Source organism: Esox lucius, chromosome 22 (assembly GCF_011004845.1).
Source record: "Esox lucius isolate fEsoLuc1 chromosome 22, fEsoLuc1.pri, whole genome shotgun sequence".
Lineage (NCBI taxonomy): Eukaryota > Metazoa > Chordata > Actinopteri > Esociformes > Esocidae > Esox > Esox lucius.
The window spans coordinates 24,015,391-24,038,747 of NC_047590.1; the positions used below are offsets into that span (position 1 = coordinate 24,015,391).

The 23,357-nt window shown below is 40.8% G+C and overlaps 1 protein-coding gene across 2 annotated transcripts; it reads right to left on the reverse strand.

Moving 5' to 3' along the window:
- Window positions 1-2,531: 2,531 nt before the first annotated feature.
- On the reverse strand, window positions 2,532-22,961 carry LOC105007824 (RNA-binding protein 45). 2 transcript variants are annotated; one of them, XM_010866884.4, is made up of 10 exons: window positions 22,602-22,961; window positions 15,271-15,393; window positions 14,811-14,937; window positions 14,145-14,270; window positions 13,882-14,055; window positions 10,918-11,047; window positions 10,421-10,514; window positions 10,022-10,179; window positions 6,998-7,219; window positions 2,532-3,277 (listed from the first exon to the last, which is right to left on the reverse strand). In XM_010866884.4, the coding sequence occupies exons 1-9, from the start codon at window positions 22,875-22,877 to the stop codon at window positions 7,018-7,020; spliced, it is 1,410 nt and encodes a 469-aa protein (XP_010865186.1). In that variant the 5' UTR covers window positions 22,878-22,961; the 3' UTR covers window positions 2,532-3,277; window positions 6,998-7,017. The 2 variants fall into 2 exon arrangements, with proteins under 2 accessions (XP_010865186.1, XP_010865187.2); XM_010866885.4 differs by lacking the exon at window positions 22,602-22,961 and adding an exon at window positions 22,482-22,547.
- Window positions 22,962-23,357: the final 396 nt, after the last annotated feature.

Here is a 23,357-nt window from a genome sequence, read left to right on the forward strand (position 1 = left end):
CTCTTTCTTCACCACGACAGACCGATACATCGACTGCATTACTGCAGAAGCTGCACCGATCCGTCTGTCAATCTCCCGTTCCATCCTTCCCTCACTCGTGAACAAGACCCCTAGATACTTAAACTCCTCCACTTGAGGCAGGCACTCTCCACCAACCTGAAGTGGGCAAGCCACCCTTTTCCGACTGAGGACCATGGCCTCGGATTTGGAGGTACTGATTTTCATCCCCACCGCTTCACACTCGGCTGCAAACCGTCCCAGTGCATGCTGAAGGTCCTGGTTAGAAGGGGCCAACACGACAACATCATCTGCAAAGAGCAGAGACGAAATCGTGTGGTCCCCAAACCTGACACCCTCCGGCCCCTGGCTGCGCCTAGAAATTCTGTCCATAAAAATTACAAACAGAACCGGTGACAAAGGGCAGCCCTGCCGGAGTCCAACATGCACTGGGAACAAGTCTGACTTACTGCCGGCAATGCGGACCAAGCTCCTGCTTCGGTTGTATAGGGACCTGACAGCCCTTAGCAAAGGACCCAGGACCCCATATTCCCCAAGCACCCTCCACAAGATGCCGCGAGGGACACAGTCGAATGCCTTCTCCAAATCCACAAAACACATGTGGATTGGTTGGGCAAACTCCCATGAACCCTCCAACACCCCGTAGAGGGTATAGAGCTGGTCCAGTGTTCCACGGCCCGGACGAAAACCACACTGTTCCTCCTGAATCCGAGGTTCTACTATCGGCCGTATTCTCCTCTCCAGAACCCTGGCATAGACTTTCCCGGGGAGGCTGAGAAGTGTGATCCCCCTATAGTTGGAACACACCCTCCGGTCCCCCTTCTTAAAAAGAGGGACCACCACCCCGGTCTGCCATCCCAGAGGCACTGTCCCCGACCGCCACGCGATGTTGCACAGGCGTGTCAACCAAGACAGCCCCACAACATCCAGAGACTTGAGGTACTCAGGGCGGATCTCATCCACCCCCGGTGCCTTGCCACCGAGGAGTTTCTTGACCACCTCTGTGACTTCAGCCCGGGTGATGGACGAGTCCATCCATATATGCAGTTATGTTTTTGAAATTAATTCATACATTTAGTATTCTTGTCTTTTTTTTTTTTACACTTTGACATTACGTAAATTTGTGTGCCAAAAACTCGGAATTTAAATCTGTTTGGATTTCATGTGTAACACAATAGAATATGTAAAAGACCTAGGTGGTGAAGCATTAAGACTTCCTTTTCCTGGAACTACAGGGCTTAGCCCAAGCCATGGAAAACAGCCAGAGACCATTACTCTTAACAATACATTTGGCACTGATTATTTTTGTCAGACTGCCAGTGTGATTCATAACTCTTAGAGAACATGTTTCCATACCTCTAGAGTTCAATGGTGAAGAGCTATATGCCACTCCACCAGATGCTTGGCATTGCACATGGTGAGGCTCAGCCATGGAAACCCCTTCCATGAAGCTCACGATGAACAGCTCGTGCTGACGTTCCTTCCAGAGGCAGGTTGGAATTCTGTAGTGTTGTAACCAAGGACTTACGAGTTTTGTGCTTTGGCACTTGGTGGTCCTGTTCTGTGAGCTTGTGCAGCCTACCACTTCGCAGTTGAGCTGTTGTTGCTCTTAGTGCTGTTTTTGTGTCCACTTCTCAATAACAGCCCTAACAGGTAATCAAAACTCCTCTTCCAGGGCAGACATTTAACAAATTGACTTGTTGGAAAGGTTGCATCCAGTGACAGTACCACATTGAAAGTCACTCAAATCTTTAATACAGGCCACACTACTGACAACGTTTGTCTATGGAGATTGAATGCGCTATATTCACCTCTCAGCAATGAGGAAATTGCAGACTTTACTAATTTACTAATAAGAAGGGTTATCTATACACATTGTATGTAGTCTACCAGATATGTAACAAAACAGGTTTTATGTTATGGCACTTTGGACAAATCCATGAGCTGTCAAAACAAAAAATTAAATAATGAATTCCCAAAACTGCCATTCCGGTCCTTTACAGATGTTGACACATGCAGTAGGGGGATTTAGGCCTTAGGTGAGAACATTAGGAAGAGGGAGAATTCCATTATCCAGTATTTTACTGTTTTAGTTTAAATTAACTTTCAGATAAAAAAAGAAAATTAACTAGGATATTGTTGGTTACAGTGTGTAAATAAAGTCAGATTTTGTGTTTTCATTTTAGACTGCAAGGCAACAAAAGGGTAACGTTTTAAGTGTTCTTTAAGTTTCTCTATCCACTGTACATGTCTTTACTTTATATAATTTGTTCTGCCCTCCCATCTAGTTAACAAAACGTGGAAAACGTAGCTGATTGGCTCCTAACATTGACCCAACCCTGTTAACACGTAATCCTCCAGAACTTACATTGGCTCCCCGTGAAGAGCATGTCCTGGCCCAACCTGACTGTGTCCATTCCTACCTCTCAGAGTTCCTGCAGGCCCACTACCAGGTATATTCCCAATGCTCTTCCCAATCAGGTCTCTTGATGGTCCCCAAGACCAGGCATTGCACCACTTCATGCGCCTTTAATAGTACAATGTTAGCAGAAAATAATTGTAGGATTGGGTGGTGGAGTTATTACAATGTTTTTACAAAACACAGAGGGTTAGACAATACAGAAAACTCAAAAATGGTCATTCATAACAAAATTACAGTTTTCAGCAAGTTAGTGTACATTTACATTTAGTGTACAAACTTATGAGGCAAACACTCATGATACTATGAGTTACATTCTTGAAAAATGATGGGGTATATGTTAATTGAAACAAACCTGGTAACAATCAGCTAAGTGACTGGTAACAATCACGCAACTGAAATAAACTCAAATTACCTACAGCTGCAATAATATTATACTTTTTTTATTATTATTCACTAATAAAAAGCATTCTGTGGAAAATAATGACTGAACAAGTTATGCAACATCCAATGCCTCCATGTGACATGCCTCATTACACTCAGTGCCCATTACAGTGTCACTGCAATTTGGACACAAAAATTCCAGACAAACCATCATACTTTTGTTTATTGAGGAAATCAGAGTACAAACATACACATTTGAACAAGTGTAATTATATTGCAGTATTTGCTACGCAACTCTAATACCTCACATTATGAAAAGAAATTAATTGCATGTTTTATATTAGTTGCAATTGTCAGGAAAAAGTCCAGAAGTCAATGTCTGCAGTAGTTGTAGGTTGTGTTATCGTCATGTCCAGTCATGTCCATGGTCATGTCCATGGTCATGTCCAAGGTCCCCTTTGCAGAAACAGAAAAATTCAGGGTACAGTGAGTAGGCTTCTAAAGCCTTCCCTGGCATTGTCACTCACAGCTCAAAATGTAACCACAAGTCACCTTAAATCTGATTGACTGAGGGAATAACCTTGTGCGTAGTCTCTCACTATATCGCCTAAGGTAAAGTAACGCTGTAATTATGATTTCTACTGTTTTTTTGTCATACATGAGTCACTTAATTATTTTGCATTTACTTACATTTTTTAAACAATAACAATTACTCATTTTCAATTTTACTTAAATTTTAACAGGCAGTCTCAGTGAGGGTAAATGTATCTGCATCACACAAAAATACAAAACACACAATTCCTCAGCATTGAGTATCTGAAAGAACATTTAGAATTTTCAGAAAAAGCAATAGTATCCAATTACAGGATATTTGTAAGAATGTTCCTTAAATTAGCTTAAAAAAAACAAGTCTAGTACCAGAGAATTCCGTGTAACCAGATATGAAGTATTGTCCTTCCATGAGTTAGAAACAATATTTCGTACTGCTGAGGTTTTTACAAAATACTTTACAAATTAACAAAATCCAATCCTAATTTCTAATAGACTAAGCAGTGGTGAGTGCTAATATTAGGTGTGCTTGCCAAAAGCAATGCACATTTATAGATTTCTTATTATATTATTACTTAATTTATCACACTTTCCATCCCTAAAGTTTTCATACCCAATTGTTTTAAAGACCCTATCTCATTGCAAATTCTCCCAAAAGATTTGGATTGAAGTTCACAGTGAGCTTTCTGCCTTGGAATCCGCACCAAGCCATCCGGCTTGTGCCAATGTTTAACACCCAAGGGGCTTACCAGCCACATCTCAGCTTGAAGCCCAGTTAAGGCTTGAAGCTAGAATGTGGTGGTCAGCATTGCACTATGAAAGAGTGCATTACAGTGCAGTGTCTCCTGGGTGATATTAACTTACTAAAGAGGAATACAAATTTTATTCACAGCTTTGTCTTATCTACATGTATACAGTACCAGTCAAAAGTTACACTTACCTATTTAACTGAACTATTGACTGGTACTGTATGTTATTTGAAAGACATCTGTGAATCTTCATGGGTCAAGGAAAACAACAAATGCTGCCTACCAAAATGTGACACAGCCAAGAATGTGCATTGCATTCTACCATTTAACTCACTGTCGTCTTTCTCCTTTTATCTTCAAAAAATATGCTGTTTAAGTACTCTATTACTTATTGTGTTTGTGATACTTCAGCTATATTAAATCTATAAATCAAAATGTTAAAATTAGGATTTTTTCCCATGAAAACTCTTCCTTCAAAACAAACAAGATATTGAAAAGTAAGAAACTAAACACTGTATTCTACGCCCAATATTTTTTGTAACACAATAAATCCTATTATTTCCTTTAGTAAAAACACAGTGCCCCAAAGCTAGTGGGTATTTGTTTGCAAAGATACCCAGTGGTCCTAGTGTTGAAGGGAAAACCAATGCTTTCTGATCTAAAAATTTATGGTCGTGATTTCTATTAATTATTGTGGCCTTTGGGTTTTGCCGTTTGCTTGACCACACTACCAGCCTATAGTTATGGTTGTTGTTCAACAGAGCCATTGGACGTCTCAACAATGTTACTATCGGCCACAATGTTTCAGAATAGTCAACTATGTGACTAAATTCCTCTGGCTTTGTAAAGACTACAGCCTACAGACTGAAGTAATAATTTGCTGTGAAATTGTGTTACCAGTCTTGAAGGTGGGCTTTTCAAAACCTAGGATGGTACTAGTTTTTAACAGGGAAAGCAGAAAGTCTTGTATTTACAGTGGGGCAAAAAAGTATTTAGTCAGCCATCAATTGTGCAAGTTCTCCCACTTAAAAAGATGAGAGAGGCCTGTAATTTTCATCATAGGTACACTCCAACTATGAGAGACAAAATGAGAAAAAGAAATCCAGAAAATCACATTGTAGGATTTTTTATGATTTTATTGGTAAATTCCTCAGTAAAATAAGTATTTGGTCACCTACAAATAAGCAAGATTTCTGGCTCTCACAGACCTATAACAACTTCTTTAAGAGGCTCCTCGGTCCTCCACTCCTTACCTGTATTAATGGCACTTGTTTGAACTTGTTATAAGTATAAAAGACACATGTCCACAACCTCAAACAGTCACACTCCAAACCCCACTATGGCCAAGACCAAAGAGCTGTCAAAGGACTCCAGAAACAAAATTGTAGACCTGCACCAGGCTGGGAAGACTGAATCTGCAATAGGTAAGCAGCTTGGTGTGAAGAAATCAACTGTGGGAGCAATTATAAGAAAATGGAAGACATACAAGACCACTGATAATATCCATGCAATATTATCCATGCAAGATCTCACTCCGTGGGGTCAAAATGATCACAAGAACCAGACGGGGGGACCTAGTGAATGACCTGCAGAGAGCTGGGACCAAAGTAACAAAAAGGCTACCATCAGTAACACACTACGCCGCCAGGGACTCAAATCCTGCAGTGCCAGACATGTCCCCCTGCTTAAGCCAGTACATGTCCAGGCCCGTCTGAGGTTTGCTAGAGAGCATTAGGATGGTCCAGAAGAGGATTGGGAGAATGTCATATGGTCAGATTAAACCAAAATAGAACTTTTTGGTAAAACCTCAACTCGTCGTGTTTGGAGGAGAAAGAATGCTGAGTTGCATCCAAAGAACACCATACCTACTGTGAAGCATGGGGGTGGAAACATCATGCTTTGGGGCTGTTTTTCTGCAAAGGACCAGGACGACTGATCCATGTAAAGGAAAGAATGAATGGGGCCATGTGTCGTGAGATTTTAAGTGAAAACCTCCTTCCATCAGCAAGGGCATTGAAGATGAAACGTGGTTGGGTCATTCAGCATGACAATGATCCCAAACACACCGCCCGGGCAACGAAGAAGGGGCTTCGTAAGAAGCATTTCAAGGTCCTGGAGTGGCCTAGCCAGTCACCAGACCTCAACCCCATAGAAAATCTTTGGAGGGAGTTGAAAGTCCATGTTGCCCAGCGACAGCCACAAAACATCACTGCTCTAGAGGAGATCTGCATGGATGAAAGGGCCAAAATACCAAAAACAGTGTGTAAAAACCTTGTGAAGACTTACAGAAAATGTTTGACCTCTGTCATTGCCAACAAAGGGTATATAACAAAGTATTGAGATTAACTTTTGTTATTGACCAAATACTTATTTTCCACCATAATTTACCAATAAATTCATAATAAATCCTACAATGTGATTTTCTGGATTTTTTCTTCTAATTTTGTCTCTCATAGTTGAAGTGTATCTATGATGAAAATGACAGGCCTCTCTCATCTTTTTAAGTGGGAGAACTTGCACAATTGGTGGCTGACTAAATACTTTTTTGCTCCACTGTATGTCAGGTGAGAACTCACAATATTGAAGGCACATATGAAATGTTAACACCATATTACTGGACATAAGAAAAACGAGCAGCAGTTAAATTTCAATAGCATTAATCAGGAGCTGATCTAGAGCAAAACCAAGTGCTTGACTCTCATCAACACATGTTATTCACCATGGATCAACAGTCCCAGCTCTATGGGAACATTGTGGTGAGAAGGATAATGTTTAAAAAGATATATCATTTCTAGGCATGACAAAAATAAGATTGAGGATTAGTTTAACAATGTTCATTTAGCATAAACAAATGTCATCAAATTTCAAAGGGCCTTACCTCTTTTACCAAGGGTTACGCTAGTATGTCCGCGGACGCTTGTGGGACTCCTCCCTGGGTTCCCTGGGCGGGTCAGCCAGCATCACCTTCATCCTCACACCATTCACGACTTTACCATGCAAGGCAGCCATTGCTTCGTCCGCATTCTCTTTCTCTGCATACTTCATGTAGCCGACTTTCCTCCCAGGCACGAGATGCACTTCCACAAGGGAACCAAATCGGCTGCAGAAAGGAGTACACACACATACATATATATACACACACGCACACAGTGGGGAGAACCAGTATTTGATTACCTGCAAAATCGGCAGTGTTTCCTACTTACAAAGCATGTAGAGGTCTGTAATTTTTATCATAGGTACACTTCAACTGCGAGAGACAGAATCTAAAACAAAAATCTCATAAGTCTCATTGTATGATTTTTAAATAATACATTTTCATTTTATTGCATGACATAAGTATTTGATCACCTACCAACCAGTTTTTCTTTAAGAAGCCCTCTGGTTCTCCACTCATTACCTGTATTAACTGCACCTGTTTGAACTCGTTACCAGGATAAAAGATGCCTGTCCACACACTCAATCAAACAGACTCCAACCTCTCCACAATGGCCAAGACCAGAGAGCAATGTAAGGACATCAGGGAAAAAATTGTATAGGCTGGGATGGGCTACAGCTTGGTGAGAAGGCAACAACTGTTGGCGCAATTATTAGAAAATGGAAGATGTTCAAGATGATGGTCAATCTCTCTCAGTCTAGGGCTCCATGCAAGATCTCACCTCGTGGGGCATCTATGATCATGAGGAAGGTGAGGGATCAGCCCAGAACTACACTGCAGGACCTGGTCAATGATCTGAAGAGAGCTGGGACCACAGTCTCAAAGAAAACCATTAGTAACACACTACGCCGTTATGGATTAAAATCCTGCAGCGCACGCAGGGTCCCCCTGCTCAAGCCAGTGCATGTCCAGGCCCGTCTGAAGTTTGCTAATGACCATCTGGATGATCCAGAGGAGGAATGGGAGAAGGTCATGTGGTCTGATGAGACAGAAAGAGCTTTTTGGTCTAAACTTCAATCGCCGTGTTTGGAGGAAGAAGAAGGTACAACCCCAAGAACAACATCTCAACCGTGAAGCATGGAGGTGGAAACATCATTCTTTGGGGATGCTTTTCTGCAAAGGAGACAGGACGACTGCACCATATTGAGGGGAGGTTGGACGGGGCCATGTATCGTGAGATCTTGGCCAACAACCTCCTTCCCTCAGTAAGAGCATTGAAGATGGGTCGTGGCTGGGTCTTCCAGCATGACAATGACCCGAAACACACAACCAGGGCAACTAAGGAGTGGCTCTGTAAGAAGCACCTCAAGCTCCTGGAGTGGCTTAGCCAGTCTCCAGACCTGAACCAAATAGAAAATCTTTGGAGGGAGCTGAAAGTCCGTATTGCCTAGTGACAGTCCCGAAACCAGAAGGATCTGGAGAAGGTCTGTATGGAGGAGTGGGCCAAAATCCCTGCTGCAGTGTGTGCAAACCTGGTCAACAACTACAGGAAACATATGATCTCTGTAATTGCTAACAAAGGTTTCTATACCAAATATTAAGTTCTGCTTTTCTGATGTAACAAATACTTATGTCATGCAATAAAATGTAAATTAATTACTTAAAAATCATATAATGTGATTTTCTGGATTTTTGGTTTAGATTCCGACACTCAAAGTTGAAGAACCTTTAGGATTGCAGTTAATAAGGCCTTACTAAGTGACCCCTATGTTAACACTATCATATAATATAAACATACAGAACTATAGTTTAAGAAACAAATTATTCAACAATGAGGTGATAGATATTCAGAACCTCTGGATTATACAAACTGTGGATTAGAGTAAATATAACATACAATTAAAGCAAATACGCACTTTGCATTTTCGTATAATGTCTGTGTCAATGTTAATTACAACAATTTATTATATGCTGTTACAAGATAATGTGTAGCCATACTGCGGTGTGTTCAGAACATAATAAACTTGTTTGTCTATTGTAAAGATAAATTGCTGTGGAACACGCATCTTAATGCACTGATAATTACTTTCCACCTTCACAAAAATGACAAACTAGAGAGTCACTTTATATGCCTACATGAAAAATTACACACTTATTTTCATTACAGGAGGATGGCAAAAATAAAAAAAATATTCTTATTGGCTAACAGTTTTCAGTTAACTTCAGGAGGAAAGTTTGTTAGTGCAGATTAGAGAAGAGAGTAGCATATGAAAGCATTGTGAGAGCATTTTCCATTATGAACCTTTCAGGGTCAGTTATACAAATGGCCATAAATATACAACCTCATGCCTTACTATTTAGAAGCAGATCCGCATCATAAGTTGCTCTAAAAACAAGAGTGTCACCACCACCCACCCAAGCCTCCTTTTCTATGCACACTTAGGAGAAGTTAGTGTGTCCACTTTGGAAATTAATGACTCGTACTACTCCAACCCTTGTCATTTCTTTCAGTTGCTGCAGATCCCACTATTTTGGGGATCAGAAGGTCACCAAATCAAAAGATACTCATCACACAAAGCTGAACACAAAGGATTTTAGTTGAACACAAAGGTTCAAATAACACAAAATAAAAACTATTTAAATAAATACATTTTCCGTAATCTCCCTAATCCTTTGTTCCATTTCAATTGCCACCCTTGTTATGCATATGCTTTTCAGATTCCCACTATAGGAAACATTTATATTAAACCTGATCCATGAAGAAATTCCCATTAGTGTAATCCTTCATGTTTAACCAATGATTTAATCCCAGATGGTAGGGCATTCCGTAATGTCTTAGTCTGTCCTGTCACCAATTAACACATTTTCTTCATAATGCTTTGAAATATAATATAAATATGCAGCAATTTATCCGACCGCCAAATCTTATGCTAGTAATGTGATGGTCAAATCGAGTAAGGACTGATTGGGATTCTGAACTTCAGGACTCTTAAGGTCTTAACTATTTCAGGACAAGTTTTCCCATACCAGAAGACATCTTCCAGAACTTCCATGGGAAGAGGGGCAGGGCTGAAGACCACAAAGAGACGCTCCTTCACCCGGCTATCTGGGGGCGCTAACTTCTTTAGAGAAGGAAGTGATACATCTGTCTGGACCCGGGGCATCGGAGAGGCTGCACGGTAACCCTAATAGAAAAAAATAATACCAGAAGATTAACAAAATACCCATGGAACACACAAAACTTAATCTAGAAAGACAGTGCTCAAAGTGATTCATTCTGTCTGAAGAATTACAATCTGTCTAGATGTGAGTCCATACTTTTTTTTGGAAGGGTTTTGAGTTCCTCGGAGGAGCTAATCTTGATAGCATAACTGTAAGTGCAAGTACCTTCAAACACTGCATCCATTGTGTACAAAAAACACTCACTGGTTTCATCAGTGGCTGACTGGTGGTAGGACCATTCCAAACCATTGACATCATCTGAGCAGCAACCAGCTGCATGGCCATCTTTCCAACAGGACTGAAAAAAAGGACAGGACATTAGTCTTATAACGGTGAACACTTCTAATTTTCATCCTCTACTTTAAAATCTGACACTGCGTCAAGTTAGTATTACATCACTGCAGGATTTCACCCCCGTAAATTACTGTACTGACAGAACACAGTTCAGCTGCAAAGAGTACGTAAAGGCACACAGGTACTGTATATGCTCCTATAAAACTCCTACCATAACAAAGGTACCTGAAATAGGCTTAGAAAGAAAAACACATACATTTGGTGGGACCTATTATCTTGTGTTTAAGATGAAATAAATCTTACTCTGAAAGTTATGCTTTTAAGCAACTTTAATAAAACAAACATTATCATTGTTGCTATGAAGCTAGTTAAAACATTTGAAGCATCATCATATGGTAAGTCTATACCTGGTCCTGTCTTCTCCGTCATCTATGTGGGTCACAACAAGCCGGTTTCCAGGGGGATACTCAAAGCCATTTAACTTCTCTTTGGCGTAGACAGCTGAGCCCAGGTTGTTGTATCGAATCACAGCATGGCCTGGGTGTTAGTGAAACACAAAATCAGAGGTAACTCTAGGAGTGAAACTAAAAAAGATTTTAAAAGGTACTTTTTATTAGACCGTAATAATGTTTATTAATTAACTAAATAGTGTTATGATTTTGAAAGACCTTGAGTTGATTCATGTTTATTTTACCACTTAGTGTTACAATCCAGATCTTATGTTAGGGGATTTTCTTTTTTACCAGCAGCATTTGATTCTCCTGGACATTTGAGAAATGTACTGGACACATACAGCACTATAACCAATTCAAATTAATGATATGTAATTGCTATTTGTTCTACCACCACGTTTCCAAAAAAGGTGGGACCCTTAAAATGTAAAGCAAAACAGTATGCAATGATGTGCAATTTAATAGAAAATAGTACAAAAACAACATATCAAATGTTGAAACTGAGTCATTTTATAGTTTCTTGAAAAATACATGCCCACTTTGAATTTGATGCCAGCCACAAATTTCAAAAAAGTTGGGACAGAGGAAACAAGACTGGAAAAGTTGTGTAATGCTAAAAATCTAAACCTGGGGGAATATCACACAACTAATTAAGTTAATGGACAACAGGTCAGTAACCTGATTGGGGATAAAAAGATAATTCCAGAGAGGATGGTGTCAGAAGTGAGGATGGGGAGAGGTTCACCACTCTGTTAAAGACTGTGCAGACAAATAGTACAACAATTTAAGAATAATGTTTCTCAACTTAAAACTGCAAAGAGTTTGGGGATCTCATCATCTACGGTACATAAAATAATTTAAAGATTCAGATGCCGAAAACCAATATTGGATGGCTGTGATCTATGGCCGCTCAGGTGGCACTGGATTCAAAACAGAACATTTTGTAGTGGAAATCACAGCATGGGCTCATAACACTTCCGAAAACCATTGCCTGTGAACACAGTATGTCTCTGCACACATAAATGCAAGTTAAACTCTACCATGCAAAGAAAAAAACATGTATAAACAAGATCCAGAAATGCTGCCGCCTTCTCTGTGCCCAAGCTCATTTATAAGTGGAAAACTGTCCTGTGGTCTGATGAATCAAAATCTGAAATGTTTTAATTGAATCATGGACGCCGTGCCCTCTGGACTAAAGAGGAGAGGTAGAATCCGGCTTCTTATCACCGCACAGTTCAAAAGCCAGCTTCTGTGATAGTATGGGGGTGCATTAGTGCACATGGCAAGAGTGACTTGCACATCTGTGAACTTATATACAGGTTTTGGAGAAACATGCTGCAATCCAGACAATAAATTTTTCCAGGGAAGGCCTTGCTTATTTCAGCAAGACAATGCCAAACCACATTCTGCACGTATTACAACAGCACGACTTCATTGTAAGTGTCCGGGTGCTAAACTGGCCTGCCTGCAGTCCAGACCTGTCACCCATTGAAAACATTTGCCATATTATGAAACAGAAAATACAACAAAGGAGACCCCAAACGGTTGAGCAGCTGAAATCCTCTATCAAGCAAGAATGGGAATACATTTCACTTTCAAAACTACAGCAATTGGTCTATTCAGTTCCTAAACACAGAGTATTGTTAAAAGTAGAGGTGATGTAACACAGTGGTTAACATGCACCTGACCCAACTTTTTTGAAATCTGTTTGCTGGCATCAAATTCAAAATGGGTATATATTTTTTTCCAAAAACAATGTAATTTCTCTGGTTCAACATTTGATTTGTTATCTTTGTAGAATTTTCAATTTCATATATGGATGAAATGATTTGCACATCATTACAATTTTATGAAGCGTCACAACTTTTTTTTGAAACAGTGTTGTACATACATCTATTTTATTACTATTTATTGCACTAAAGTACATGTAAATAGGTCCAAAATAAAACACTAAGTACACTGCTTTCTTGGCATGGGTGTTGGCTTCTTTGCACCTACAGTGCTGTATCAGGGGATTTTATTTGTTATCACAGTTACGCATGTGCAGGGCATTTTTCCCTTAGAAAACAAAGTTACAAAGGAAACTTTAAAGGTGACTTCCAGAGAGTTGCACTTTACGCAGCATCCCAACTATTTTGGAAAAGGGCTGTGTAATCATTTTCCAATCTTTGCCAAGATTTTCACACAATAAAATAAACAAAAACAATGTTCTTACAGGAGTGCAAAACATGTCATTGTTTTCACTGCTGAATCATAAATGTTTCAATAGAGAAATACATCTATAGCCTGTACACAGGAATAAATACAGACTTTTTTCAATCAACCTAATAAATGAGAAAATAACAACACAGCTATTTGTGCAGGCCAGTGTAATTAATTGAGACTAGGACTGCAGAGGCTGTCATTTTGCCCAGTTAAAAATCAAACCAACCATTCGGATCTCTAGCCGCCAATGTTTTTTTATTAGCTCTGAGTGTTGTTATTGGACATTAATGCAGCTGTAATAAAACACAAGCAAAAGGAGATGAGGGCTTAGTTTTTGTCATTGCGCGCACTTTCAATTGTTTAGGAAGACAGTGGAGCATGTCCGCATTTGTGGGAGATCTTGGCTTGCTCAAGTGAGCTACTGCGGTTGGGAAACAAAAAGTGGCAAACTCTTCGGGGCAGCTTGTGATGCCTATTAATGTGGTTACATGTTCTTCCACAAGACAATTTTGAGGCCGACAGCAGGGTTGCTCATTTGAACATGAATCTGAATCTTTTTTTGTTTCACTCCAAGAGTTACCTCTGATTCTGTGTTTCACTAACACCCAGGCCATGCTGTGAGCACTGCTTTTTAAAAGGAATACCAGGACACCCCATAACCTCATTGGTAGAAAAGCCAAATTGATTGTTTTTCTGTAAATAATTGTATAAAACCTTTGTTGAGTCCATAGGGATCGCGCTGCATCTCACAGTAATCCATCCCTGGTATGAGATCAAAGAGACCATAGACTTGCTCCTGGGTAACGCTAGCTCTTGAGGAAACCATCAGGCATCGGGTAATGATGTCACTGGATCGGTAGTCAGTTAAGGCATAGCTGCCAGGGTCAGCTGTGATGGAGGAACCCCACAGACAAACGTCAGACCACGGCAAAGCTCACAGCACATACAAATGTCAAAGTCAGCATCCATTTACTTACAAACTCCAAAGGAATAGGGGTTCATTCCTAGGTCACTTGACATATGCTCCACTCTGCCACTGCTGTGATAGTCATTATCTGCAGCTGAGTTCTTGCTTCGGGGCTCAGCAAGAACTGCCCTGTAGGCTGGTTGTCATAGAAATGGGCAACATTACAAACGCAATACTACTGTGAACAGGGACACATTTTTATATTTTAGCTCATTGATTTCTCTTTTGAAAATAATTCGTTGGAGGTAGAGGTCTGCACCTACAGGTCATTTCCTTAAAACTAAAATTATAGGAGCACATGACCTTAGATGTTGGATGTCGTGATGTCTATCTGGCAGTACAAATGTCTGATAAATGACCGACAGGAGACCAGAGTCTCAGTTTGATTCCCTATATGAACAGAGGTAAAAATAAAAATCTTCCATGTCCAGTGAAGGACAGGAAAAAGCAGCAAAAATTAAGAGTTTGTAAACAGTGGGACCAAATGGTGCTTCTAATACAATCCAAGAACAAATAACAGCAGAAAGTCAGTTATTCAAACAGTAAGAGGGAATATAAACAAATGTTCATCCCAATGTGGTCTCGGCCAACCCAGTACACATCCACAAAAGCGACACTGGAATGCTTTCTGCCAAGGCCTCTCTCAACTTTAAAATTACATATGACGCAACCTTACCTCGATCACAGTTCTCGATGGCAATGGCTGCTTGTGATGGCTTATGATACCTCACATATCCTAAGCCTTTGCTCTCCCCCGTGGTTTTATTCTTTATAATCACACAGTATTCTATGTCACCATACTCCTACAAGAGAAATAAAGCTTTATAGTATTCATTATTTATTTTTTTACAATGAACTGTACATTATTCACATTACACAATATATATAGAATTCTGATGCATGATATTTAATTAGGTGAAAGAAAAAGGCAATGCACATCCTCCATGGCGGTGCATGCTTATGAAGACATTTTAATTTAACCTAGGAGATCCCTTTCAACTCCTCTGTCTGTTTGTCTTTAACAACCCAAACACTTTAGATGAAAAAGTTATTTCAAATAATATCTTCTGAAACAGACTAACTTGTAATGAAAAACAAGCGATTGTTTGGAGGATGCATTGCAATGGACCTTTTACCTTGAATGTGTCTTTCAGATCTTCTTCTGTGAATGTTTTGGGGATCATTACAAATATTCTGGTGAGCTCTTCATCCTCCACGTCTCTGTGTCTACCAGAAGACCTTGACTGGGCAATGAACACCTGAAACAACAGACATATAAGCAGCCTTTGAGAAATAAATCCCATATTTTATATTCACCGATTTGCCATGACATTATAACCACTGACAGGTGAAGTGAATAAGACTAAATCTCATTATCATGGCACCTGTCAGTGAGTTGGATATACAAGGCAGCAAGTGAACATTCTGTCCTCAATGTTGATGTGTTAGAACCAAAAAAACTGGGCAAGCATAAGTATCTAAACGACTTTAACAAGGGCCAAATTGTGATGACTAGAAGACTGGGTCAGAGCATCTCTAAAACTGCAGCCGTTGTGGGGTGTTCCCAGTCTGCAATGGTCAGTAGTTAACAAAAAGTTGTCACAGGAAGGACAGGTAGGTATGTATTTGAGTAAAATGAACAGTTATGTTTTGTTCTATAAACTACTGACAAGATCACTCCCAAATTCCAAATAAAAATATGGCCATTTAGAGTATTTATTTGCAGAAAATAAGAACTGGTCAAGATAACCAAAAAAATATGCATTGTTTTCAGACCTCAAATAATGCAACGAAAACAAATTCATATTCATTTTTCAAAAACAAAATACTAATGTTTTAATGTTTTTCGCTATCCAGCTGGTCCTATTGCAAGAAGACAGTGATCAATCAATCAATCAAATGTATTTATAAAGCCCTTTTTTTTACATCAGCAGTTGTCACAAAGTGCTTTTACAAAACACCTGGCCTTGAACCCCAAGGCGCAATACTGTTGAATTTCAGTAGTGTTGAATTTCAGTGGCTAGGAAAAACTCCCTAAAGTATAGGAAGAAACCTAGAGAGGACCCAGGCTCAGAGGGGTGACCAGTCCTCTTCTGGGTGTTCCAAGTGAACATATTAAGATTACAATTGTAATTATTAATAAATGCATGTGGGCTGAGTCTAGAGTCCATTTAAACTTAGTCCAGGTCGGAAGCATTACCAGATGGACAAGGAAAGGGACAACACAGGGGAGGTGTCAGAACAGTGGCAACTGAAATTGTCAGGCATCTTCTCGATCTGCAACACAACCAGGAGGACTCTGGACAGGGACAGCAACGGGTCCCCAAAGCCAGGTACTCCGCAGATGTGGGCCAGGACCTCCTGCCAATATCCAGCAACTTTGCACAGCCATTGAAGAGGAGTGGACCAAAATTCCACAGGCCACAATCAACAACCTGATTAACTCTATGTGAAGGAGATGTGTTGAGTTCAGCTCATGATAAATGGGGGCAAAAACAAGTGTTGCATTTATAATTTCGTTCATTGTACACTCACCTAAAGGATTATTAGGAACACCATACTAATACTGTGTTTGACCTCCTTTCGCCTTCAGAACTGCCTTAATTCAACATGGCATTGATTCAACAAGGTGCTGTAAGAATTCTTTAGAAATGTTGGCCCATATTGATAGGATAGCATCTTGCAGTTGATGGAGATTTGTGGGATGCACATCCAGGGCACGAAGCTCCCGTTCCACCACATCCCAAAGATGCTCTATTGGGTTGAGATCTGGTGACTGTGGGGGCCATTTCAGTACAGTGAACTCATTGTCATGTTCAAGAAACCAATTTGAAATGATTCAAGCTTTGTGACATTATGCATTATCCTGCTGGAAGTAGCCATCAGAGAATGGGTACATGGTGGTCATAAAGGAATGAACATGGTCAGAAACAATGCTCAGGTAGGCCGTGGCATTTAAACGATGCCCAAAAGGGGCCTAAAGTGTGCCAAGAAAACATCCCCCACACAATTACACCACCACCAGCAGCCTGCACGGTGGTAACAAGGCATGATGGATCCATGTTCTCATTCTGTTTACGCCAAATTCTGACTCTACCATCTGAATGTCTCAACAGAAATCGAGACTTATCAGAGCAGGCAACATTCTTCCAGTCTTCAACTGTTCAATTTTGGTGAGCTCGTGCAAATTGTAGCCTCTTTTTTCTATTTGTAGTGGAGATGAGTGGTACCCGGTGGGGTCTTCTGCTGTCGTAGCCCATCCGCCTCAAGGTTGTGCATGTTGTGGCTTCACAAATGCTTTGCTGCATACCTCGGTTGTAATGAGTGGTTATTTCAGTCAAAGTTGCTCTTCTATCAGCTTGAATCAGTCGGAACATTCTCCTCTGACCTCTAGCATCAACAAGGCATTTTCGCCCACAGGACTGCCGCATACTGGATGTTTTTCCCTTTTCACACCATTCTTTGTAAACCCTAGAAATGGTTGTGCGTGAAAATCCCAGTAACTGAGCAGATTGTGAAATACTCAGACCGGCCCGTCTGGCACCAACAACCATGCCACGCTCAAAATTGCTTAAATCACCTTTCTTTCCCATTCTGACATTCAGTTTGGAGTTCAGGAGATTGTCTTGACCAGGACCACACCCCTAAATGCATTGAAACAACTGCCATGTGATTGGTTGATTAGATAATTGCATTAATGAGAAATTGAACAGGTGTTCCTAATAATTTTTTTATTAAAACATGTGGATTTGGATAAGGCATTCGACTGTGTCCCGCGTGACATCCTGTGGAGGGTGCATCGGGAATATGGGGTCCTGGGCTGTCAGGTCCCTGTACGACCGAAGCAGGAGCTTGGTCCGCATTGCCGTCAGTAAGTCAGACTTGTTCCCTGTGCATGTTGGACTCCGGCAGGGCTGCCCTTTGTCGCCGGTTCTGTTCGTAATTTTTTGGACAGAATTTCTAGGCTCAGCCAGGGGCCGGAGGGTGTCAGGTTTGGGGACCACACAATTTCGTCTCTGCTCTTTGCGGATGATGTTGTCGTGTTGGCCCCTTCAAGCCAGGACCTTCAGCATGCCCTTGGATGGTTTGCAGCCGAGTGTGAAGCGGTGGGGATGAAAATCAGTACCTCCAAATCCGAGGCCATGGTCCTCAGTCGGAAAAGGGTGGCTTGCCCACTTCAAGTTGGTGGAGAGTTCTTGCCTCAAGTGGAGGAGTTTAAGTATCTAGGGGTCTTGTTCAAGAGTGAGGGAAGGATGGAACGGGAGATTGAAAGACAGATCGGTGCAGCTTCTGCAGTAATGCGGTCAATGTATCGGTCTGTCGTGGTGAAGAAAGAGCTGAGCCGCAAGGCGAAGCTCTCGATTTACCGGTCAATCTACGTTCCTACTCTCACCTATGGTCATGAGCTTTGGGTCATGACCGAAAGGACAAGATCCCGGATACAGGCGGCCGAAATGAGCTTTCTCCGCAGGGTGGCTGGGCGATCCCTTAGAGATAGGGTGAGAAGCTCAGTCACCCGGGAGGAGCTCAGAGTAGAGCCGCTGCTCCTCCACATCGAGAGGGGTCAGCTGAGGTGGCTCGGGCATCTGTTTTGGATGCCTCCGGAACGCCTTCCTGGGAAGGCGTTCCGGTCCCGTCCCACCGGGAGGAGACCTCGGGGAATCACGCTGGAGGGACTATGTCTCCCGGCTGGCCTGGGAACGCCTCAGTGTCCCCCCGGAAGAGCTGGAGGAAGTGTCTGGGGAGAGGGAAGTCTGGGCATCCCTGCTTAGACTGCTGCCCCCGCGACCCGGCCCCGGATAAGCGGAAGATGATGGATGGGTTCCTAATAATCCTTTAGGTGAGTGTGTGTGTGTGTGTGTGTGTGTGTGTGTGTGTGTGTGTATATATATATACACACACAGTAGATATAAAAAGTCTACATACCCCTGTTAAAATGCCAGATTGTTGTGATGTAAAAGAATGAGAAAGATAAATCATGTCAGGACTTTTTCCACCTTTAATGTGACCTATAACGTGAATAATTCAATTGAAAAACGAACTGAAATTTTGAGGGGCAATAATTAAAAACTCACAATAACCTGTGCACACCCTTAAACTAATACTTTGTTGAAGCACCTTTTGATTTTATTACAGCACTCAGTCTTTTTGGGTAGGAGTCTATTAGCATGGCACTTCTTGGCTCTTCTTTGCAAAAGTGCTCCAAATCTGTCAGTTTGCGAGGACATCTCCTGTGCACAGCCCTCTTCAGATTACCTCACAGATGTTCAATTGGATTCAGGTCTGGGCCATTCCAAAACCTTCTTCTGGTGAGGCCATGCTTTTGTGGATTTGGATGTGCACTTTGGGTCGGTGTCGTGCTGAAAGGTGAACTTCCTCTTCAGCTTTCTAACAGATGCCTGAAGGCTTTGTGCCAAGATTGCCTGGTATTTGGAATTGTTCATAATTCCCTCCACCCTGACTAAGGCCCTGGTTCCAGCTGAAGAAAAACAGCCCCAAAGCATGATGCTGCCACCACCATGCTTCACTGTGGGTATGGTGTTCTTTGGGTGATGTGCAGTGTTGTTCTTGCACCAAACATACCTTTTGGAATTATGGCCAAAAAGTTCAACCTTGGTTTCATCACACCATATCACATTTTTCCACATGCTTTTGGGGGATGTTTGTTTTTGCAAACTTCAGCCGGGCTTGGATGTTTTTGTAAGAAACGGCTTCCGTCTTGTCACTCTACCCCATAGCCCATTCATATGAAGAATATGGTAGATTATGGAAGAAACAGTAGACTTTTTACATTCACTGTGGGTGTGTACACACACACACGCTAGAATTGAGCGCTGAAGCTACATATTTGTAGGTTTTTCTTAATAGTTAATATTTTAGCATCTGAAAAATAACCTGCATTTATGCATGTATTTCTGTGTTATTATATGTTACAATTGTTATAAGGACCAAGTTTATTTATATCTTCAGATCTAGATGGTTTCAACACTTGTATTATTTATGGAAATTATGGTAGCAGCCCCATGTAGTTACATAACATGCTCACATTTTGGAAGGCATTATTAAAATGGTAATAAAAGGTGACTTTTAAACGTATAATCCCAAAACAACATGAACAGAGGAATAAGGAAATGGGTAATAACTAGAGCAATATTGGGAATACAGTGGGTATAGAAAATAATCATCCCACTTTAAAATAATTAAATTTTTTTGCTTTGCAGCCTGAAAAGAAAACGGACAAAAACTATTTTTGTTTTATTCAGCTGTATTTACAACTTATAACATCCAAATGAAAGATATAATACCAACTTGAAAAAAATATGTATTAAAAAAACAGAATCACTGAGTTGGAAAAAATAATCAACCCCTTCCTAAAAATGACTTGTAAACCCAACCAGGTGTAGTTAATCACCTTCTCAATAGCACACAAAGCCAATTGACTTTCAACTGTGATCAGCTGTGGTCATTTTGATTAGCTCAGCATGAAACAAGCTTTTCCTGAAGCATTTCAGTCCTTGGTAGTGCAACTGAAGAAAACAATCAACTATGGGTAGCAAGGCATTGTCAAAAGAGTTGTGGACAGGCACAAGTCAGAAGATGGATACAAAAAAATTAAAAGGCTTTATCCGTGCCTAGAAGCACAGTGAAGTCAATTATTAAGAAGTGAAAGGTATTTGGTACAACACAGACACTCCCTGGGTCAGGACGTCGCTCCAAACTGGATGAAAGAGCCAGGAGGAAACTGGTCAGAGAGGCTCCCAAGAGGCCTACAGCAACTCTGAAGCAGTTACAGGAATTCATGACAAAGAGTGGTTATTGTGTGCATATGACAACAATATCACAAATTCTCCACAAATGTGGCTTGTATGGGAGGGTTGCAAGAAAAAAGCCACTCCTCAAGAAACGCCACATAACACCATTCCTACAGTAAAGCATGGAGGTGGTAATATCATGTTATGGGGTTGTTTCTCTGCAGCAGGGACTGGAGCACCTGTCAGGATAGAAGGAAAAATGGATGGGGCAAAATACTGTCAAATTCTTGAGGAAAATCTGCTGTTCTTTGCCAGAAAGTTGTCAATGGGAAGAAGATTTACCTTCCAACATGACAATGACCCAAAGCACACAGCAAAACTGACCACACAGTGGTTGAAGTAGAAAAAGGTGAATGTCCTTGCATGGCCTAGTCAGAGCCTGGACTTAAACCCCATTAAAATCTGTGGAATGACTTGAACTTGAGCAGAACTTGAGCAGAAATTTGAACTTGAGCAGTTCTGCAAAGAAGAGTGGTCAAATGTTGCAACGTCTAGATGTGCAAAGTTAGTAGAGACATATCCCAACAGACTAAAGGCTGTAATTAAAGCAAAAGGTGGTTCAACAAAATACTGACACAAGGGGGTGATCCTTTTTCCAACTCAGTGATTATGTTTTTATTTATATTTTATCCATTTTTCAAATGTTGGTGTTATATATCTTTCACTTGGGTGTTATAAGTTGCAATGAGTAAATACAGCTGAATGAAACAAAAACTGTGTCTGTCTTCATTTCAGGCTGCAAAGCAACAAAATGTGATTATTTTAAAGGGGGGTGATTATTTTCTAAATCCACTGTAACTAACAAACTGATAATGTGAACAGTTGGATGGAACAAGAACTAAAAAAGCAAAAGGCTACTCAGAAAGATCTGTGTCCAAGGTAGGGTGCATACTGAATTCCAGAGCCATTAGTTCTTGGTATAGAAAGAGGAAGTTATTATTAGTTGTTGAAGTAGGCCTATGCCCTTTTATCCGTGTTAATAACTTATTAACAAGGATAACAGGGCATAAGCCTACTTCAACACATGGAGCATTAATAGCTGTATGTTATAGACTTTTGTGGTGCTATTAAAACAATACTCATAAAGATCATTAAGAGGCATAGTATTAATCGCAACTCACTGCTCCGTGGCACTACATTTCAGCAAACTACATAACCACTAGACCTAGTTACAAGATCAATTGTTACACATGAGGAATACCATTCCGCAAATGAATACGTATTTCGAATTTCGAGAGTGATTGCACAGCGGATATATCACCGTAAAGTGGTGTACAACATTTTCAAAAAGGTTTTCGACACACAATTTATCAAAAACATATAGTCCATCAGTGACAGTAAGGCCTATTATGCATGCAGTACATGTTATTACTGGCAACAAATGAGAATCAATCCGACAAAACAATGTCCGGGGTTAAATGTTTAAAAACTGTTTCGCGGACAACAAATGTTAAACGAATGGAAACAAAGTTAAGACATTACATGCAAAATACACTCTGCTTAACCCGAGCTAACCTTGAGGAAACTGCACACACCGTGTGAAAGAGTGGTCTGTGAACGAGATGAACCTGCACTGTAGAGAGCATGCAATAATAGTAATGCATGTACGAGAATGAGGAATGTTGTCAGACATATTTTGATTTGCAAATGCAAACCTTAATAGGCTTCGTTCCGTCTACCAGGCATTTTCCGTGCATGTCCTCCATGGCGGTGCATGCTTCTGAAGACTTGGCGAATTTAACGTAGGAGACCCCTTTCGACTCCTTTGTCTGTTTGTCTTTAACGACCCATACACCTTGGATCTCCCCAAAGACGGAAAAATGATTTCGAATAACATCTTCGGAAACGGATCGACTTGTTACAAGAAACAAGCGACTATTAGGAGGATGATCAAGATTTTCAGCTGGTTGTTTAGACGAGTAGTCCTCCATTTTGGCCTTCTTCTTCTGTAGTGTATTCTTCTAGTTCCTTCTTATTATTCTGTGGATTTTGACAACCAAATTCGAAGGTGCATTACTGCCACCAACTGGACTGGAGTATGGACAAGAGACAGGGAAAGTTTTGAGTATACTTCCCCATTATTATTTTCTTCTGGCCTAAGGAAACCAAATAAATAATTAAACACTACATACCTAATGATTTGTTCCAATAGAAATCCCACAGTTTCTTACCATAGCTCTAGAACTGAAATAAAATGTGTTCCACTCTCTCCATCTCCCGGGAGTAATCACACCTTCCAGACAGATCCATTTCCCAATTTAATTGAAATATTGAGCATTGTAAGTATGTTTTCCCCTCTTCTCTCTCGCCCTGAGGAGACTTTCATATCCATATCTAATACAAGAAGGGTCTATCTGCAACCCGCAGAGCTGCGGAAGAACCATTCTCTTTTTTTGAGCTAGAATCACTGG

Excerpts from the sequence above, each read along its gene's own strand:
- LOC105007824 (XM_010866884.4), bottom strand. The coding sequence starts at position 22,877 with ATGGAGGACTACTCGTCTAAACAACCAGCTGAAAATCTTGATCATCCT. Across the intron at positions 14,271-14,810 it reads CATCGAGAACTGTGATCGAG|CCTACAGGGCAGTTCTTGCT; the intron begins GTAAGGTTGCGT and ends TATGACAACCAG. Across the intron at positions 7,220-10,021 it reads GTTCTGGAAGATGTCTTCTG|CCGATTTGGTTCCCTTGTGG; the intron begins GTATGGGAAAAC and ends TCCTTTCTGCAG.